The 21,289-nt window shown below is 47.7% G+C and overlaps 1 protein-coding gene across 4 annotated transcripts in view; it reads left to right on the top strand.

Annotated features, from left to right (window-relative positions):
• The window catches only part of EEF2K (eukaryotic elongation factor 2 kinase), a 63,278-nt gene extending 42,592 nt beyond the window's left edge, over nt 1–20,686 (top strand). For 3 of the 4 annotated variants that reach the window (XM_067706423.1, XM_067706424.1, XM_067706425.1), the window contains 7 exons: nt 2,182–2,259; nt 3,112–3,174; nt 4,628–4,762; nt 4,896–5,084; nt 10,618–10,742; nt 14,657–14,835; nt 16,571–20,686. In XM_067706423.1, the coding sequence (XP_067562524.1) occupies nt 2,182–2,259; nt 3,112–3,174; nt 4,628–4,762; nt 4,896–5,084; nt 10,618–10,742; nt 14,657–14,835; nt 16,571–16,680 (879 nt within the window). In that variant the 3' untranslated portion in view covers nt 16,681–20,686. The remainder of the gene's footprint in view (nt 1–2,181; nt 2,260–3,111; nt 3,175–4,627; nt 4,763–4,895; nt 5,085–10,617; nt 10,743–14,656; nt 14,836–16,570) is intronic. The other variant, XR_010934921.1, reaches the window with a different exon arrangement.
• Nucleotides 20,687–21,289: the final 603 nt, after the last annotated feature.

The following is a 21,289-nucleotide window of genomic DNA, read 5'->3' as shown; positions in this document are numbered from 1 at the left end:
CCTCGAACCCACCCTCTGTACTGCTGCCCTTTGCTTCTATTCTCCACCATTTCTCAGATGAGGACACTGAGGTTTGGAGAGGTTAGCTGCCTTGCTCAAGGTCTACCTGGGGAGTGCAGAGCTGGGGTTTCAGTGAGGCTCTCTGTTGCCCGGCTTGGGAGTGGTTCCCAAGGGTGGGACACGGGGCCCAAGGTCATGCAGAGAGTGGGTGCGAGGAGGGGGCTGCCCGGAGCTTTTAGGTATAGCCTGTAATCCAGTTTCAAAAAAAGCCTTTCACTCAGCACACTGAACACTTCAGTTTGGTTGTCTGTAAATTATACCTCAATTTAAAAAATTGAAATAGTTAAGCTATTTGGCTCACACAGAACAAAGACCTGGGAGAGGGCGGTAGGAAGCCTGTGGTGCTTCTAGAAACCAGGGCAGGGGCCTTTTTAGAATAACGCATCTCCTTTGGGTGGAGTGGATCCTGGCCAGACCAGAGGCCAAGGATTCCATTGTGTATGTTCCATGGTGCCCATCTGTCTAGGAGACTGATCCAGGTTTTACATTTATGGTAGTGATACCAAGCTTCTTTTAAAAATATATTGACTTAAGGGCTTCCCTGGTGGCGCAGTGGTTGAGAGTCCACCTGCCGATGCAGGGGACACGGGTTCGTGCCCCGGTCCGGGAGGATCCCACATGCCGCGGAGCAGCTGGACCCGTGAGCCACGGCCGCTGAGCCTGCGCGTCCGGAGCCTGTGCTCCGCAACGGGAGAGGCCACAACAGTGAGAGGCCCGCGTACCGCAAAAAAAAAAAAAAAAAAAAAAAAAAAAAAAATATATATATATATATATATATATATATATAGTCTTAAGTAAAATAAAGTGGTTTATTTAAAGTCTTAAGTAAAATAAAGTGGTTTATTTAAAGAAAAATAATAAAAGAGAAGTATGAATTCATGAGAAGAGTTTTATCTGGAGGAGGAAGAGAATGGGATGCGGAGGGGACTCATAAGAGGTCTAAATTTTAACAGCAGTGTTTTAACTTTTAGAAATAAAAGATCTAAAGTAACTAAGGCCTAGTGTTAAGAGTTGACAAAACTTGGCAACAGGTGCACAGGAGTTCATTTTAGGATTCTCTGTTCTTATTTGTGTGTTTGAAATGTTTCTCAGTGGAATGAAGGAGGAAAAGACTAGAAGTTTTAGCCGAACAGTGATGCAGGTGACATGTGGATATGGCCAGAGCTCAACGTTGGTGGACAAATGACCGACGTTTTAGAGATTCTAAATTATACGAGGTTCCTTTTCACAGCAGAACTCAGATCTAGAAGAATAAAACATACGCCCAGGTGATGTGTGCGGTTTTGGCAGAGGGCTTAGTTGTAGTAAATAATTGTTCCCAGGGCTGCATTTTTTTTTAAACATCTTTATTGGAGTATAATTGCTTTATAAGGGTGTGTTAGTTTCTGCTTTATAACAAAGAGAATCCGCTATACATACATATACATATGTCCCCATATCTCCTCCCTCTTGCGTCTCCCTCCCTCCCACCCTCCCTATCCCACCCCTCTAGGTGGTCACAAAGCACCGAGCTGATCTCCCTGTGCTATGCGGCTGCTTCCCACTAGCCATCTATTTTACATTTGGTAGTGTGTATATGTCCATGCCACTCTCTCACTTCGTCCCAGCTTACCCTTCCCCCTCCCCGTGTCCTCAAGTCCATTCTCTAGTAGGTCTGCGTCTCCAATGCTGCATTTTTATCCATGGGTCATATCCTTTAAGCCAGGCTTTGTTTTTCTGCCTGTGAAATGGGTGAGTCACTCTTAACAATGGCACTTACTACGATCCACACTCTGAGTGTGACATCTCATTGCATCCTCACAGCCGCTTGATGTAGGTAGCTATAATGAATCCCCATAGCTAGGGAAACCAAAGCTCAGAGAGGCTGAGCAGCTCTCCAGAGTCATAGCTGGTGAGTTACAGAGCTCGGATTTGAGCCTAGGCAGTCTGGCTCCAGAGCCCACATTCTTCGCCACTATTTTTTTACCGCTCCCTTGTCACCCAACCAGCAAGGGTAGGAGGAAGAGAATGTTGTGGGATGATGGGACAAAGGAGAGAAAGCAAATGGCTGGGATTCCAGATATCACCACCACCAGGTACTCAGAGGACCACTGAGACCCTAGGGCCATCTTTTCTCCACAGGACTCTGAGAACAGTGGAGACAGCGGATACCCCAGTGAGAAGCGGAGTGAGCTGGACGACCCAGAGCCCCGAGAACATGTAAGGAACCCCAAGGAAATGAGAACAGAGTCCCCTCTTGCCTAGTTGTCCAGGAGGATAGAGAGCTGGGGCCGAGGGGGGAATGTGAATGGGTGGTAAGAGCATAAATTAATAAATAAATCATTTCAGATAAAGATAATTGCAGGGCAGAAGATAAAACGGTAATGTGGAGTAGTAAGTTTAGTAAGGGGACAAGCATGGGGGATTAGACACAGGGTTGAATATGGCGGACGCATCTTACTGTGAAGCTGGACCTCTGGTTGCTAAGCAGAGAGGATGCTGGGCAGTGGGCCAGAATGGTGCTGGTAGGTGGGAGGGCCCAGCTCAAAGGCACGGGATTCCAGCAGTCCCTCGGGAAGGCTCCAGAGGATGAAAGATGCCTTACGGTATCTTTTCAGCAGCATCCTGGTGAGGGTGGTCTTAGGCAGTACCAGCCATTGAGAGGTTTTGCCAAGTGCCAAAATGGCGCATGCGCATTACAGGCAGTCTTGCCGGGAGCTTTTGGTCTCGGCTTTGTTACTGCGAATATATAGAGACAGGCGATGGGGGCTTTGGCTAAGCGAAGCACTTGGCTCAGTTTTCTTGGTGCCTGTCTGCTGGGATCCTGTGCCTTTGAGTCGGTTCCGTCCGTGCACATGGTGAGAGCGAGAGGGAGGCTGCGGCTGCCCCGGCACATCAGTCCTGCCTGTTACCCAGCATCCTCTCTGCCTGGCAGACGGAGGTGTCAGCTTCCTGAGGCGCCGAGCCAGTTCCCTGAGGAGGGTCCCCTGGGAGGGCTGGACCAGTTCCCCAGGAGGAGGTTCTTGGGAGGAAGGCTGCTCTTTGGATCACTCTAATCTATGTCTCCATCAGGGCCACTCAAACGGTAACCGGAGGTATGAGTCGGACGAAGACAGCCTGGGCAGCTCCGGACGGGTAATGTGCCCCCAGGAATCCTCGTCGTGGCTGCGTGCTTGCCTTTTTCAGACTCTGTTTCTGTTTCTTCCCCCTCACGTCATGTCACTTCTGCCTGCCCAGGTGCTCCACATGTCTCCTAAAGGACGATTTTGCAAAGGAGCCGATCCCCTCGCAAATACTTTTTGAGCTCCTGGGTGTGACGCTGCGGGATCAGCGGGGAGAATTAGAGAAGATCAGGACGGCCTGTCCTGGAGGCTTCAGCTCACAGCGCCTACCAGTATACGTTAATTTACGTCTAGGGAGTTCCCTGGTGGCCTAGTGGTTAGAATTCCGGGCTTTCATTGCCGTGGCCCGGGTTCAGTCCCTGGTTGGGGAAGTTCGCACAAGCTGCGTGGTGCAGCCCCCCAAAATTTAATTTTTGCAGCCACCCACTGAGACAGGCTAATGTTATTCATCCTCTTTTGATGTATGAGAAAAAGGGAGTCTTAAGCGACTCTCCCCAGGTTACCCGGCTAATAGTTGGAAGAAGTATCTCAGGTGATTATCATCAGGCCGGTGTGGGAAGGACCACCCTCCTAAATGCTCTTCTCTAGCTGACTCGGAACCACATTTTGAACCTCTCACCCTCCAGCCTTTGCTAAGGCGAGTCTCTCTCCTGCCTGCAAGGTCCTTCCTCCCCTGTGGTCATACCTCCTCAGGCCTGTCTGCTCTCCCAGGCTGGACCCCAGTGGCACCTTCTCCAGGAGGCTTCCCTGATCCCCGGGGCAGGCTTGACTCCTGCCGCTTCCAGAACACAGATTATTCATCACGCAGTATTTCCTTACCACAGGGTACTTCTCAGTCGGGTCAAGGCCACAGCGTGGTGCGGAGGCAGGGTCGTTCGATCCCAGCACCACTGACATTCTGGGCTGGGTCATTCTTTTTTGTGGAGGATGCCCTGTGCATGGTAGTCTGTTTAGTGTGCGTACACACAGACATACACGCACAGCAGCCTGGCTCTGTCCTGCGAGAACTTTGGACAGGGGTGTTTTTAGCTGGGAGACGTGGTGTGTTTTCTAAGCCCATCTCCTGAAGCATCCTCTGGATGCACAGGGAAAGCACAGTGGATTTGCTGCCAGGTCTGAAGTGAGGCTCTTCTGGTGCCTTGTGTGGGGAGCTGGCAGAGGAGCAGCTCAGGGTCGAAACTCCCCGACCTAAGTCAGATGGATAAGTGAGGAGACACTTCTTTGAACTGCTGCAGTGCAGTGTGCTAGCCTTTGTGTCCTGTTGCTACCTGTTGCTTGTGTCCCTCAGCGCCCACAAGCTGGCATAATTCAAGTGACTGGAAATGGAGCCGGGTTTGTCCAGGAAAACTTGACACCGCACAGGTCCGCGCCCCTTAACTCGCCAGGCCGACTTTCACAGCTGGGAGGGTGCGTCCATCCCCAGCCCCTCGCTTCTCTGGCCTGTAAATGCCCGGTCCTCCCTTCAGGTCTGTGTGGAGAAGTGGAATCTCCTCAGCTCCTCCCGTCTCCACCTGTCGAGGCCTTCAGCCGTGGCCCTGGAAGTGCAGAGGCTCAACGCTCTGGACCTTGAGAAGAGAATCGGGAAGTCCATTTTGGGGAAGGTATGGTGATGCCCTCTCTGCATTAACCCGGCGCCTCCCCCAAGAGTCGCTCCCTCCCCCAGGCTGGCTGGGAGGCCCTCGGCCGCGGCTGCGGCCTCCAGGCAGCCAGGCCCACCTGCCGTCTGTGTGGCAGGTCCATCTGGCCATGGTGCGCTACCATGAGGGCGGGCGCTTCTGCAAGAAGGACGAGGAGTGGGACCGGGCGTCGGCGATCTTCCACCTGGAGCAGGCGGCCGACCTCGGCGAGCTGGAGGCCATCGCGGGCCTGGGACTCATGTACTCGCAGCTGCCCCACCACATCCTGGCGGACGTCTCTCTGAAGGTGAGGGGAGCGGGGGCTCAGGCAACCCATCACCCTTCGCTCCCTGGGTTTACGCCTCAGAAATTTCCCGAGCATCAGTTTGGGACCAGGCACTTCCAAGTTAGTTGACGCTGATAGAATTGGTCTCCGGCCTTGGGGACTGAGTGGAAGGTGACAGTCACATTCCCAGGCAATTGTGACGTGGTGCGGTGGGAGAAGCAGAAGATGCTACTGCAGATAAATGAGGAAGGGCCGTAGCTGGGGTTTCTTGATTGGCAGTTGCAGCTCTGTCCCTAGTGGCTAGAGCAGACCTGGCACACACTAGATAATCAGCATTCGTTTGTGGAACGAATGAATGAAGTGATCCCTAAGGTAGACCTGCGGGCCCAGTGGAGTCAGCCAGGCAGAGTGTGTGAGGGGGAGCGTGGGCAGAGGGGACAGCGCGGGCCCAGGCCCTGGGGAGACAGGAGGCGATCAGTGCGGCTGGAGTGTGGAGCGTGAAGACAAGGTGCAGGAGATGAGGCTGGAGAGGGGCCCGGGCAGGATGGGTGTGATGGGAATCCGTGAGGGTGTCTGCTCCCTCATCACTCCCCTGGTCCGTGGGCACAGCGGACAGGACCTGACGTGGCCTAGGGAGTGTGATCCTTTCCTTAGAGAAGTTGAGAGGCCCCTGGTGTGCACATGCTCCCAGCATAAAAGTCTCCAGCTCTCTGTCACGTGGGCCAGGCTTGCAGCCAGACGAGGCTGGGCTTGGTGTGGGCACAGGGCACCAGCCCTGCTCTGTGAGCCTAACCATGGCCCAACAGGTTGGGGGGTCTCAGACTGGAAGAGAGTGTGGGAAGGCACCCAAAAGTCCTTGATTTTTTTAAAATAGTTAATACAGTCATGTGACTAAAAGTTTTTTTAATGTGAAAAGGTTTACAGTGAAAAATCTCCCTCCCACCTTTTCCTCCACCTTCTCATTCTCCTGCTAACAGGTAACCATCATTATTAGTTTCTCACATGTAATTCCAAGAGGGTATTCATTTCCTAGGGCTGCCATAACTAAGAACCACAAACTGGGGGGCTTAAAACGACGGAAATTCATTCTCACGGTTCTAGAGGCTAGAAGTCCAAAATCAGTGTGTTGACAGGCCATGATCTTCTAGCTTCTAGTGACTGGAGGCAATCTTGGGTGTTCTTGGTCTGTAGGTACATCACTCCAATCTCTGTTTCCATCTTCACATGGCCTTTTTTCTGTGTGTGTGTCTCTGTGCCTCTGTGTCTCTTTTCTTACGAAGACACCAGTCCTATGGAGTTTAGGGCCCACCCTAATCTAGTCTGCCCTCATCTTAACTAGTTACGTCTGTCTGTTTGGAAAGACCCTATTTCTGCAGTGTCCTGCAGACTTTTCCCCTCAGTGCTGTAGAGACAGCTTCCTCATTCTTTCTGACAGCTGAGTAACATTCCATTGTACAGGTACTTTATTTAACCTGTGCCCTGTTGATGGACACTTGGGTTGGTTCCATTCTTATGATATCTCAAAAATTGCTGCAGTGACCAGACTTGGACATATTAAATTGAACCGTTTTTATAGGTCATGAGGGTAGAATATTGGCAGTTTCATATGGTTCAGTCAGATACATCCTTTGGCGTGCGGTCAGGGATACCTTACAGCCATTTTTATTTCCTGTTTTAGATGGTGAAGGGCAGGCTTGGTTGGGGGAGGGGATTTTGACAGGCAGATGATTTGTTCCTCTTTCTCTCGTCTCCGTGCTCCCTGAGGAGTGGACTGAATATATCTCATTTAGCCAGTGGTGTGCTGATAAATGCTTAACAACTGGCTCTTGCAGGTGGGGAGGGAATGTTTGCACATATATGTATGTACGTTTATTATACATCTACTTGTAAGTTTATTATACATTTACTGATATAAGGAACGTGGAGCATACAGTTTACAAATCATAAAACTATTGTGAATTCTATATAGTCGATAGATCCTCACAGACTTCCGTTGCTAATTTTTGTGGAACTCATGTCTGTAGCCCAGCTTTGGTTGCAGCTGATGGAGGCGTGAAGTTCTGACGTTAGATACTGGTTGATACTTTCACTTACTTTAGTGAGTAAGATGAAAGTGAAATAAGCAAGTCCTTTGTCAGAGTTGGAACTTCATTTATTTGCTGCTGATACGAGCAACTTCTTTGCTGAATCAGACGATAGTTTTAAATACTGAAGAATGCTTCTCCAGTTTCTTGTGCTAGTCACAATGTAATGGCTACAGACACGGCACACTTGCAAATTAGTCTGCATTATTAATATTGTTTGCCATCTCGTGGTATAACTGCTTCTACCCTGGCCAACGTGCAAGCACTGAGATGACATCGCCGAGCACGGAGCTGGAGGAAGTGCACCACAGCACACCGTTTCCACATAGCATTTCCGTCATGAAGGTTCCACAGACTGGTGGTTCTGCACCAGTCATTTTGCCTCCCCCTTCTCCAGGGGACACTTGGCAGTGTCTGGAGACATCTTTGGTTGTCACAGCTCTGGGAGCGCAGCTGGCATCTAGTGGGTAGAGGGCAGGCATGCTGCCAAACATCTACAACGCACAGGACAGTCCCTGCAACACAGAATTATGTCATCTAAAATGCCAGTAGTGCCAGGGTTGAGAAGCCCTGCAATAGATATAAATAACCTCAAGAGGACAGACAACAGTAAAACATAGTAAAATAGTTAGGAAGTGATGAGCTTTGGGTATTTGTTACCTTTCATTTAATTGTAAGTTTACGTAATTTAATTTCTAATAATGGCTGTGTTTTACGACTGGCTTGCTTTCACATCGGTTCTCACAAGCCTGCAGAGCTGGCTCCAGCGTACCCACTGCGTTTGGCCTGTTCTCCCAGCATCTGGCATAGAGAGGACACTCAGAAGGGTTTGAGGCCTGAATAAAGGAATGCCAGGGTCCAGGATGAGTGGTTAGGGGCCAGGACTGGGGAGACCACTCTCGCTGAGACTCCCTGGTACCTCTCCCTGTGATCTCAGGCTGTTTACACCAGCTGCACCCGAGCACCTTTGTAAAGGGATGTAGAAGCTATTTCGGTTTTCTCATGTGCAGGTGTCCCAAAGGCCTTTCCCTCCAGGACAGAATCTGGCAGCAAAGAAAACCATGGCCACATGCCCTGAAAGGCTGCTGGCCCATCTCCCGCTTTCCCCAAAGCCCCCATTCTTAGGACCTTTTCCTGTTGTCTTGCTAAGACATTCGTTTATCCAGCACATGCTTTTTGAGTATCTCCTACACTCTGGGCACCGTCCTAGGTTCTTATTCACAACAGCAAACTTTTCAGGCAGATAAGGTTGTAATACAGATAATAATTAACAAATGAAAATATTTCCAACAGAAGTAAAAATAACTGACCTTTATTGAGCACTGCCTGTGCCAAGCATTGTTCTTAAGTGCTGGGGGGAAATTGTGACAGAGTGTGAGATCAGGAGGGACTGGATACGGGCTTCCCTGGTGGCGCAGGGGTTAAGAGTCTGCCTGCCAGTGCAGGGGACACGGGTTCGAGCCCTGGTCTGGCAAGATCCCACGTGCCATGGAGCAACTAAGCCCCTGTGCCACAACGACTGAGCCTGCGCTCTAGAGCCCGCGAGCCGCAACTGCTAAGCCCGTGCACCACAACTACTGAAGCCCACGTGCCTGGAGCCCATGCTCCGCAACAAGAGAAGCCACCACAATGAGAAGCCCGCGCACCGCAAGGAAGACCCAACACAGCCAAAAATAAAAACAAATAAATTTAAGAAAAAAGAGTGGATAGGCCTCTTGTTATTAGGATGCTGATTCCAGCTGCAAGAGAGGCTGGGAAATGTAGTTTTTAGCTGGTTAGCCATGTGCCAGCAAAAATATGGCAGAGGAGAATGCATATGGCAGACAACTGGTAGTCCCAGCCACACTCCTTGAATCCTGAAGGTTGAGAAGGGCCTCATAGGCTGATAGGAGGGCTTTCGATTTGTCTCCGAGTGAGATAGGAAGTCTTAGAGCAGCTTTGGTAGAGTAACATGACCTGACCTGGGCTTAAAGCATCTCTCTGGATGGATATCGGAGAAGCAGGATGGAAGCAGGTGGGAATGTAGAGTAGTGCAGCCGCTGTGGGAAACAGCTCCTCAAAAGGCTAAACATAGAGTTATATGTGACCCAGCAATTCTACTCCTAGGTATATACATCCCCCCAAAAGAAAAACATACATCCATACAAAAGCTATGCACACAGATGTTCATAGCAGCATTATTCATAATAGCCAAACAGTGGAAACAACCCAGATAGCCGTCACCTGATGACTGATGAACAGATAAACAAATTGTGAGACATTCACACAATGGAATGTTATTTGGCCATGAAAGAGAATGAAACACTGATAGAAGCTGTATGAATGAACCTTGAAAACTTTATCCCAGGGCTTCCCTGGTGGCACAGTGGTTAAGAATCCGCCTGCCAATGCAGGGGACACGGGTTCGTGCCCTTGTCTGGGAAGATTCTCACATGCCACAGAGCAACTAAGCCTGTGCGCGGCAACTACTGAGCCTGCGCTCTAGAGCCCGCGAGCCACAACTACTGAAGCCCGCGCGCCTAGAGCCCGTGCTCTGCAACAAGAGAAGCCACCGCAATGAGAAGCCCACGAACCGCAACAAAGAGTAGCCCCCGCTTGCTGCAACTAGAGGAAGCCCGCGCGCAGCAGCGAAGACCCAATGCAGCCAAAAATAAATAAAATAAATAAATTTATTAAAAAAAAATTTACGCCAAGTGAAAAAAGCCAGTCACGCTAAACCACATGTTTTTTGTTTTGTTTTGTTTTTTGGCTGAGCCAAGCGGCATGTGAGATCCTAGTTCCCTGACCAGGGATCGGACCTGCGCCCCTTGCAAGGGAAGCGCAGATTCTTAACCCCTGAACTGCCAGGGAAGTCCATAGACCACATGTTATATGATTACATTTATATAAAGTGTCCAGAGTAGGGAAATCTCTAGAAACAGCATGTAGAGTAGTGGTTGCCTAGGGCTGGGCGGGATGGACCAATTGGGAGGTAATGGTTAGGCGGTATGGTGTTTTGAATCCTTCTTGCCTTGATGAAAATATGCTGAAATTGATTATGGTGCTGGTTGCGCAATCTGTGATTATACTAAGAACTATTGAGTTGTACACTTTAAATGAGTGAGTTGTATGTTATGTGAATTATATCTCAATAAAGGTGCTAAAAAATGTAGAAAGAATTGGAAGCAGGGAGCCCCTGCTGGAGGCGAGAGATGATGTGGTCTCTGGAGGAATCAGAGCAGATAGAGGAGAGCGAGCGGGAGTGAGCTAAGCTTCCATTTCTCCCTGCCTGATGGGAACCCCCAGGAGCTCTTTGCAGCAGGGGAAGGCCTGTTCTCTTTCTCACGATGTGCAATTCTACAGCAGCCCCAGCCTGGAGCTCTCAAAACAATTCAAGAAACAGGGAAAAGATTGATGAGTGAGATTCTTGCAGCCCCTCCCGTGTAAGCCTCATTTCCTTTTCTCTCCCTGTCTTTGGTTTGTGTTAACAGGAGACAGAAGAGAATAAAACCAAAGGATTTAATTACTTACTGAAGGCAGCTGAAGCTGGCGACAGACAGTCCATGATCTTGGTGGCACGAGCCTTTGACACTGGCCAGAACCTCAGCCCAGACAGGTACTGTGGCCATGGCTCAGGTGACACTGGTGGGAACCTGGGCTGCAGGTGGGAGCTTCCCCTCCGGTGTTAGGACAGACCTGAGTTCCAGATGTGGCTCCCCTGAGTACCAGCCCAGTGACCACGGGCAAGTAGCTTTACCTCCTTGGCCTCAGTTTCTTCACTGTGTAAAATGGAAACGATTATAGAACCTGCATCCTAGGGTGGTTGTGTCTCATTGTATGAGGGTTAAATGAGATGCTGCCTTTAATCCTCACTGTGCCTGGCACATAAAGTGAGAGATAAATGGCATCTTAGCCATTTCATGTAAAGATTTGCCCGAGAAAGGGTTTGAAAGGATATGTAGCGTCAGGTCCAGAGTGGTGGTCCTTAGATGGTAGAATTAGGGGTGATTTTAATTGATTCTTCCTACTTTTGTTTTTATTCTTACTATTTTTCACTTCTGAGAGGGAGGGGAGGGAAGGAAGCGAGCTTCAGGGAGTTCAAGCCTGGTGTGAGTTTTCCAGAGCGGTTTTAAGACTCCTGATGGCTACAGCCCTGCAGGTGTCAACAGCTTTTCGGTTATCCCTCTGGCAGGGGTGCCAGGACTGGACTCGGCGGTGGGAAGAGAGGAGAATGGCAGCTTCATCTCGGCTCTTTGGCTTGGCCAGTGGGAGGTCCCAGAAGTCCAGGAGCAGAGGACGGTTGGGGGAATTGAACTCTTAGCGGGACCCATTGCTCACCCTCTGTGGCTCCCCGTGGATCTCAGCTTCCCCCTGTTGTCCTCAGGTGCAGGGAGCAGGGTGGGCACATTCATTGTCTAAACCTCCAGGATGGGGGCGGTTTGGCAGTTCCCTCCTCTGTGGGTCAAGTTTCCATGTCCCTCTCACTGGGTTTAGAAGGAAAGTCAGGGCTGTGGGTCTGTCATCTCAAGCTCTCAGGGTCTAAAACGTCCGGATGCATGACATCCTGCCTGAGTTACATGTCATGCAAACATTTGTCGGCTACCTGCTGTGTTGTAACAGTAATGCTCCCCTATGTTTGGATGCACTTCCATATCTGCGATTTTATTTCACCGAGAACTAGAATTGGGTCTCCTGCATCTCTTCAGGCCCAGTGCTTAGTGCAGGGCCCGGCTCAGTAGTTGTTTGAATGAATGAACCAACACATCGCTTTGACGCAGACAGGGCAGGCGTTTGGGGGCTTATGTTATGGATGAGTAAACTGTAGCTCTGAGAAGTGAAGGGGCTTGTCCATAGTCCAGTAGCCAGTAAGTAGTGGAGCCACAACGTAGGTCTTTTCACCTCTCCTCCAGCAGACTGTACATTAGCCTGCTTCTTAGGGATCCAGAATTACCCTGGCGTAGAGGGGAGGTAAACAAAACAGACACGACACAATTGTGTCCGATCAAATGCCAACATCTGTGGTGCCCACTGAGTGCAGTGGGGAAGCACCACCGCATGGGTGGGGGGAGCTGGAGCTGGGCATTGAATATCTGTATCTGAGGCCCTTAAAAAAAAATCTTTGCTGTATGTGTTTTCTCTTTATGTCCTCTGTCTACTTTCTCTTTTTAATTTGAGACAATAGGATTTTTGGTTTTGATTTGTAAGAATTTTATATATATATATATATGTATTCCCCCCCACCACCACCACCATGTGGCATGCAGGATCTTAGTTCCCCAACCAGGGGTTGAACCCATGCCCCCCTGCAGTGGAAGCATGGAGTCCTAACCACTGGACCACCAGGGAATTCCCTGTTAAAAATTTTAATATATTAAGACTGTTAACTCTGGTATATGAGTTGGCTTTTAAAAAATTTTCTGAGATGGCTACCAAAAAAAAAAAAAAAAGATAGTGTTAAATTTTTTTAAAAAAAGAAAAAAAAAGGCTTCCCTGGTGGTCCTTTGGTTAAGACTCCGCGCTTCCACTGCAGGGAGCATGGGTTCGATCCTCGGTGTGGGAAGTTCCGCATGCCGCAAGGTGTGGCCAAAAAAAGAGAGAGCTGGCTATCATAGATTTGGGGGGGCAGGGGATGGCACATGTGCCACACAACGACCATTGTTTATTGGGTCTGGGGACATGCTGGTTTTTAATATTTTGTAGTTAAATCTATCAAGATTTTCTTCTATAGCTTCTGCTATAGTCTTTTTCTTACTCTTCTTCCTCATTCCAACCAGCTCCAGCCTCTTCCATTCAGGGAGCATTAATTGAGGGTCAGCTATTTGCATGTTAAGGGGTTTTGACCCCCTTAGAAGTTACCATCTAATAGGACAAGGAAGAGTCATTGGAAATTGCAAGGCAGGGTAGGCATGCTCATAACTGCTGGGTGCAGAGCTGGGTAGGGGTGGGTTGGGAGAGAGTAGGCCCTTTCCCTCCTTTTACATTTAATGTGTTGGGGGGATTCTGCCTTGCCCTTCAAGACTGGGGAGGGTCAGAGCTGAAAGAAGTGAGATCATGTAGTTCAGTGGCTTCCAATCCACTGTTAAAACCCTGGTTTTTTGGGTGTGTCACCAGTAATTTTCAAATAACTTCCCTTTTTTATAAAATAAAATGGAGTCAGGGTTATCTCCTGACACCATCCTAGCCAGCCACTTCAACAGACATTTAGAGAGGCTGTGCTGTTTGCCAGGCCCTGGGAATGCAGCAGCGAATAGAACAGACAAGGTCCCTACCTTCTTGGGGCTTATGTTCTAGTCAGGGAAACCATAATAAGCAAGTAAGTAGGTAAACAGGAGATGAACAGATTGAGGTAATTATAAGAAATAGGGTGTTTGGGGACAGCATCTCTGAAGAAGTTGAGCTGAGGTTGGAGAGGTGAGGAGCCAGGTATGGGAAGAGTTGAAGGAAGGACGTTCTAAGCAGAGGGAGCAGCAGGTGCAAAAGCCGACAGGAGCTGGAGCGTTCGGGGAGGAGAACGTGACCCAACGAGCCGGGCATGGGAGGAGGTTGACAGGAGCTAAGACCGGAGGGTAGAGCCAGGTCCATATATATATATATATATATATATATATATAGCTGTTGCTCCTGGAACGTTTCATGAGGCCCATAGACCTTCTTCTCTGTGTCTCTCTTTACTCCTTCCTGATGCACTCTAAATAGTTACTCACATGTTTGGTAATATGCATTAGTACACCCCAAGGAAAACAGCCCACTGCCCTGTTTGCTCTTTATTCTGTATTGTTCAGATTCAGCTGGAACTTGAATTCAGCATACGCCCTTGGTGGTTTGGCCATTCATGTGCTGCAGTAGGAGAAAGGGTTGAGGGTAGAGGGCAGAGCCAGAAGAGGGAAGTCAGCTCTTCCGGGTAAACTGCATTTGCTGGAGTAGAGCTAGAGCTGGCCGGAAGAGGCAGAGCAGAAGATGGGGCTGAATGACTGCTGTGAGAAGGTTCTGGAGGCCTCGACAAAGAGTCCCCCACCCACCTTCTCTCCTGTGTGAGTCACAGGGCAAATTGGCTGGGATACCAGCCACTGCTAATGCAAAAATCACCCATACGGTGATTTTTTTTTTTATTTTTGCCTCACCATGCGGCTTTCAGGACCTTAGTTCCACGACCAGAGACTGAACCTGGGCCACGGCAGTGAAAGCGCTGAGTCCTAATCACTGGACCACCAGGGAATTCCCATAGGGTGATTTTGTGCAAATGAGGAAAATGTTCCCCTTCTTCAAGATGCTCTACTTCCATCTGTTGGAAAATTGTTGTACTATCCCAATTTTTTTAGGGAAAACTGCTTGACCACTATTGTAATAAATATGTAAATCTACAATGTAAATGACACCCTTTAGATGTGGTGGCATTGGGTCCTATGGGTCCTGAGTCAGAGGTGGTGACCCCATAGGGATTCCTGACTTACCCTGCCTGCTGATGGGCCTCCTCCTTCCTGCCTTGCTGCTATGGTAACTTCCCTCTTTTCCTCTGTGTCTCTTGGCAAGGTCCCAAAGCTGGCCGGAGGCTCTACTCTGGTACAACACTGCCCTGGAGACAACTGACTGTGATGAAGGTGGGGAGTATGATGGGATGCACGATGAGCCCCGGTACCTGCTGCTGGCCAGGGAGGCAGAGATGCTGTTCACAGGCGGCTACGGGCTGGAGAAGAACCCGCAGAGATCAGGTAGGGCCTGGCAGACCTGCCGCTGGGGTGGGACGGTGCTAGACAGTGAGAGACGTAATTCCTGTCTCGCTGGGAGTTACAACAACATGCAAGACTGAGTCTCTTCTTTCAGTTCTGGTTGGGAGAAAGATTTGTACTGGCCCTGTATTTTTGCCAGGCTGGATACCCATATAATGCTGGCTTAGAAGGGGGCTTTATGCAGTTGGTATGCAGACGAACATTTTTATATTTTAATAGTCAAATATTAGGAGTTTGGGAGGTTTGTTTTTAATTCACAAATTGAGCTGACATTTTCATAACATAAAATTCAACATTTTAAAGTGTAAAGTTCAGTGGGTTTTAGTATATTCACAGTATGATGCCATCATCAGCACTACCTAATTCCAGAACATTGCCATTACGCCAGAACGAAACCTGGTACCTGTTAGCAGCGACTTCCTATTTCCCCCTCCCTCCATCCCTGGCAACCACTAACCTACTTTTCATCTTTATAGATTTACTTATTCTGGTCATTTCATATAAATGGGATCGTATAATAGGTGACCTTTTGTGTCTTGGCTTCTTTCAAGGTTCATTCATGTTGTAGCATGTATCAGTACTTTATTCCTTTTTATTGCTGAATAATCTTCCATTGTATAGATACTACATTTTGTTTATACATTCATCAGTTGATTCACACTTTTATATATATATGAAATATATATATGTGTATTTATTTTTTAACTTTTTCATTTTGGGGCTGCATTGGGTCTTCGTTGCTGCATGCGGGCTTTCTCTAGTTACGATGAGCGGGGGCTACTCTTCCTTGCAGCGCGTGGGCTTCTCATTGCGGTGGCTTCTCTTGTTGCAGAGCACAGGCTCTAGGGACGCGGGCTTCAGTAGTTGCAGCACGCGGGCTCAGTAGTTGTGGTGTGCGGGCTCTAGGGTGCGTGGACTTCAGTAGTTGTGGCGTGCAGGCTCAGTAGTTGTGGCTCACGGACTCTAGAGTGCAGGCTCGGTAGTTGTGCATGGGCTTAGTTGCTCCGCGGCATGTGGGATCTCCCCAGACCAGGGATTGAACCCGTGTCCCCTGCATTGGCAGGTGGATTCTTAACCACTGCACCACCAGGGAAGTCCCTATATGTATTTTTTTAAATAACATGATAGACATACTGAGCTCCTGATTTCACAGGTATAGGATGAGGCTAAGTTTAAAAGTTATTTTTTAAGGTGGTGTAACAAAATCAAGCAAATAATACTGCAACTCTACAATCCTTTATTTGAAACTTCTAAATCCAAAAAGCTCTGAAAACCAAGTGTTTTTATATGTTTTGCACAAATTCATTTGGTGGCAAAACCTGTCCAGAACTGACGTGAGGTTGTTCATAATTTTTATTTCTTATACTTTATCTTTTCTACTTTCATATGTTCCCAATTTGCCCTGTAAAAGCCCTCAGCCTGATTCTCATTGGCTCAGTTGGAATCACCTACCCATCCCTAAACCAATCACTGTGCTTATTGAGATGGCTCACTCTGATTGGCTGTGCCTAAATGTGGACCACTCCCTGTGGCCTGGTGGGGAATGAGAAAGTGCTTTGATTGGCCAGGCTTGAATCACATGCCCACCCAGAGCCCCAACCAGGTTATGTGGAGGGAGAGGCAAGAAAGGGTAACCTCAGGGCGATCTTCTAGAGAGGGGGTCGGGGACACTGGGTGGCAAAAATAACAGGTGCTTCACCCCTTCACTTTCTTTCAGGCGACTTGTACACCAAGGCAGCCGAGGCAGCAATGGAAGCCATGAAGGGCCGGCTGGCCAACCAGTACTACGAGAAAGCCGAGGAGGCCTGGGCACAGATGGAGGAATAGCTTGCTGGAAAAATCACTGCCAGCCAGTCGCAAGCTAAAGGGCTAGGAGTGGGGGAAAGAAAAAGACTTCTTTACTTATTTAGGGTTGTTTTGGGGCCGGAGGAGGCAAATATTTTTAGTGTGTTGTAAATCAACTTTTGTATTTTATTGTTGACTCTTGAAAATGTCTTTGCTACCAGTGGAGACACTGCAGCTGTCCCCTAGGGCAGCATTTTGGGGGAGGGGGATTGAAAAAGCAGCCTAATGAACCAACATATCTCTCTGAGGTTCTTCTTCTGTGTTTTGTTGTTGTTATTGTTGGTTTTTGTCATGAGATGTAAGAAAATGTATCTTTTCTCTCCTGGATGGAAAATACTAAGGCTTTGCTCATCAGCCTTTTCAGGCTGGGCTGAAATCTCAGGACCACAGAGCCTGTGTTTCCTGAGTAAGGATGCAATGGGGTACAGTAGAGCTGCACGTTAACTTTCCACGGGGCATGTAGTGTCGTGACTTAGTGCAGAGCCTTCTTAGAGCATTTGGAAGTGTGCTGGTGTTTTTTGGTGGATGTGAGACTGTACATCACCCCGGCCCCCTTCTACCATGGGAGAAGACCCGCACACTGTTTTATTTTTGGGGGGGGGGAATCTTAGTTCCCCAATCAGGAATTGAACCCCAGCCCTCAGCAGTGAAAGTGCCGTGTCCTAACCACTGGCCCGCCAGGGAATTCCCATGTTTTCTAATCTTTTAGTTTAATGTCCTTCCTGAAAATAAGCTTATTTTCTGGAATACAGCCAAATTCTATTCTGAAGCATGCTGTCTACAGTGGGCTTTACAAAACAGGTTTGGTTTTTATATGCACACTTTTACTACCTCTAACTCCTGCATCAGCTACTGTGCGCCTTTTCGGGTGCACCTCAGAGCTTTTACATGTAAGGACAGTGGCTTGGAAAGTTGGAGCCTGTCCTCCAAGCGGACATGTGCCCTGCATTTCAGCGGCAGCATCCACAATATACTGAAGTACCCTTTGTACCGTATTCCTCCGTATTCTCTTAGCACCTGGTGTTCTTATGAAGAATCCGCTCCCCAACCCCTGTCCTTGGCATTTTCTGCTTGAAGCTTTTGGTGATTTTCTTCTTTTTTGCAGCAGGATGCTTTCAGCAGCGGTCCCTTGAGATTTGTCTAAGCTGTTGGAGAATGAAAGGGCAAGAACTATAAACACTCATTAATTCCAGTGGTTTCCCCAGGGCCAGGCTATGGCTCTCTGTATTTAATGAGCGTTCTCTTTAGAAGGAATTCAGATTTAACACCAGTTTGATTCCAGTTGGTGTTTCAAATAGCAAAGAAAACAGACTGCTTTGATCAACCCCAAGTGCTACTAAAGCAGCCTCTCTTCCTTTGTTTAAAAATGAAAACATAAAAAAAACAGAGCGTAACATACAAACCATTCTTTTTTTTTTTTTTTTTTTGGCCGCACCACTCGGCTTGTGGGAACTTAGTTCCCCGACCAGGGATTGAATCCGGTTCCTCCTGCAGTGGAAGCTCAGGGTCCTAACCACTGGGCCTCCAGGAAATTTCCATACAAACCATTCTTACCTGTTCATTAAGACAGGTGCTTTAGCATGTTAGTGTTAAGTACTGTGAAGTCATGACCCTGTGCATGCATTAGGTTCCAAAGTTCAGAGTGTGCCCTAAAGGAAAAATCAAGCAGAGTCAAAATTACCCTTGAAAAATCCTGTAGAGCACCTGTAAATGACAGTATCCCTGTTTTTGTATTTGGACTCATCACAACCAGTTTCCTTTAGAAGTTGGAACTGATCCCTTTTTCCGTTTGCACAGATCAAGTGGTTGGCTTGCCTTAAGTTGTTTGTGTGTTTTAAACCAGTGCATATAGTTAATTTGCATTTTAGAAGCAACTTTATTTTGACTTATCTCTTCAAAGGTGTCAAGCTTCATAAAATTCATGCTTTTGTTAGTTCAACCAGCCTCCTTGCTCTTTGAGATTTTATTATGCAAATCATTTATGTTCCCTGACTACCTGTCTCATTTCTTAGTTATATGTCAGTGCTTTCCTCTAACGCAGGTATCGGCAACTTTTTTGTAAAGGGCAAGTAGTAAATATTTTAGGCTTTGCGGGCCATATGGTCTCTGTTGCAACTACTTAGCCCAGCTGTTGTAGTGCAGAAACATCGGTGGCCGATACCTAAACGAATGAGCATGGCTGGCGTTCCAATAAAACTTTATTGACAAAACAGCCTGCCTGGGCTATAGTTTGCCAACCCCTGCTCTAATCCTGACTTAAGAGCTACTATATTAAACCCTGAGGGCAAGAGTCATCTCAATTTTTATTTTGGTCTCCAGTGCTTAAAAACAGTGCCTTAGCACAGAGTAGGCACTCAGTAAATTCATGAACAATGGAGAACCAGCCCTAGTCACAGCACTCACTCTTTGTGGCTCTGGTTCCTCCAACCGGTTAATGATTCCTTGTCTGGATTGGCTTGACCGGTCACCCCTGTAATTCCACCCACTCACATGGCCTTAATGTCAGGGCAGTCCCCTTCTGCAGGAGGCTGGGATAGCTAGGCAAATGCTTCTTTAAGGACCATTGAGAGCAAAATGAGCTGCAAAATACTGAGATCCTTCTGAGCCAGCAGAACTTACTCCACTTTAAAAAGCTAGTTCTGTGCCTTCTGAAGCTGGTTAGGGCATCTTCTTTTTCCACAAATGCTAGGCATGCCAAAAAAAAAAAAAAGCAAAAAAACCCCAGGATATTCCAGCCCAACTGGGGAGCCATCAGAGACTCTTTTCAGGTGCAAGAAACAGGGGAAGGTCCAGGAGATTAGCAGAGTCGGGGATGTAATTTGCATCTTCAATCACAGATAGAGAATCCACGATTCTGAAAGGTAGACTCTTTCCAAGTACCCTGCTGGTTAGAGGCTAAGCTGGAGCTAGGATTTGAGAGCTGCTTTTATTTAGAGGATCCTGGGAATAAAATTTAAAGTTAAACTGCAGTGTAATGTCTCTTTCAGTTTTGCTGTAGGTTTAAAAAGAAAAAGAGCAGCCTTTATGGATGTAAGTAGGAAAAAATCCATAACCCCTGTGCACCTGGATATCCTTATCCCCTCCTCCTCACCTGAGGCCCTGTGGGAATTTATCATCAAATGCGACCTTGATGAACCAAGCCAGGTAAATTACTGTTGTTGCTGTTTTAGTGACTTCATTTCCTTTCGTCCCAGCACATTTGTCTGCAGTACTAGACATGTTTTACAAATCAAAAATGTTTACATGAGTATATGCAGCTTGTGTGGGGGAAAGGAGACAAAATATGCATATTCTCTGCATTTGTGCCTGTTACTCACTTTTCTCATCTCTGAGGTACCCCTTTAACCTAGACAAGGTGGACACTGGGTGGACCCAGAGAAGTGGCTTGCATTATAGATTTATTTTTGCATATATATTGAGTTCCATTTTGCCTTTCCAAATAAAGTGGTTTCTTTCTTTCTGGCCTCAAATTCAAATGTCTCCTGGTGGGCTTCCCTGGTGGCGCAGTGGTTGAGAGTCCGCCTGCCGATGCAGGGGACACGGGTTCGTGCCCCGGTCTGGGAAGATCCCACGTGCCGCGGAGCGGCTGGGCCCGTGAGCCATGGCCGCTGAGCCTGCGCGTCCGGAGCCTGTGCTCCACAATGGGAGAGGCCACAACAGTGAGAGGCTCGCGTACCGCAAAACAAAACAAAACAAATGTCTCCTGGTAACACATGAGTGAAGTAGCTGGGTGGAGGTGGGGGTGAATTGGAGGGCTCAGCCCTACTTGAAAGAGGCAGCCCAGATTCAGCTCCAAATGGTTGTCCCCATGGGGAGTGTGGGCCCAGTGTTGCCCCATTTTCCAATTTTTCAAGCTGCTGAAAATTGGATTTTTTTATGCAAGGTTTCTTGATTTTTAACATTTCTAATAAATTCTTATAAAAAAAACTTCTAGATTTGGCACATACGTTTTCTGTTTGCTTTAAATAAAGGATGTGTACCTCTCGTTTTTCTTGGTTTTTCTCATCTATAAAACAATAATCTTTACCATTACATAGTTGTTATCAGTTTCAAAGAAAATGCATGTTAAAGATGCTTTGTGATCTAAAACTTAAGAAAATCTTCGTTACTGGTATGAGAATTTCTTTAAAAATTTTAATAATTTTTAGAAATTTGAACAATATACCATAACTACATGGTATATTGAACACATATTTAGGTGCATTTGCTCCGAAGTCTCCACTAAAATGACAGGAAAGAGATTTTCTTAATGGCATAAGCCCATGAGGGTGAAAAGGAAGAGTCATCAACAGTAACAAAATTTTGGATGCTGGAAAGCAGATAGACTGTGATTGAGTTAGCAGACCCAAGAAGGCTGGATCCTAGGTCAGCAGTAGGAAAATCTAAGAAGCCAGTTTTCATCATTGAAGACACCCCCACCCCTGCCAAAGGCTGAAGAATTGGCACAAGGAACCTCTGGAAGGGGGAGTGAAATGGGGCTAAAAATGTAGGTTCAGTTGAAAGACAAAGCATCAGACTTCTAGACCCACTCAGGTCCCCTGTGTAGCCAGCCAGCTGCCCCTCCATCACCCTGCAGAAGCCTAGGACACCA

The sequence above is a fragment of the Pseudorca crassidens genome, chromosome 15 (genome assembly GCF_039906515.1).
Source record: "Pseudorca crassidens isolate mPseCra1 chromosome 15, mPseCra1.hap1, whole genome shotgun sequence".
Lineage (NCBI taxonomy): Eukaryota > Metazoa > Chordata > Mammalia > Artiodactyla > Delphinidae > Pseudorca > Pseudorca crassidens.
This window is presented reverse-complemented; position numbering and strand designations above follow the sequence as displayed.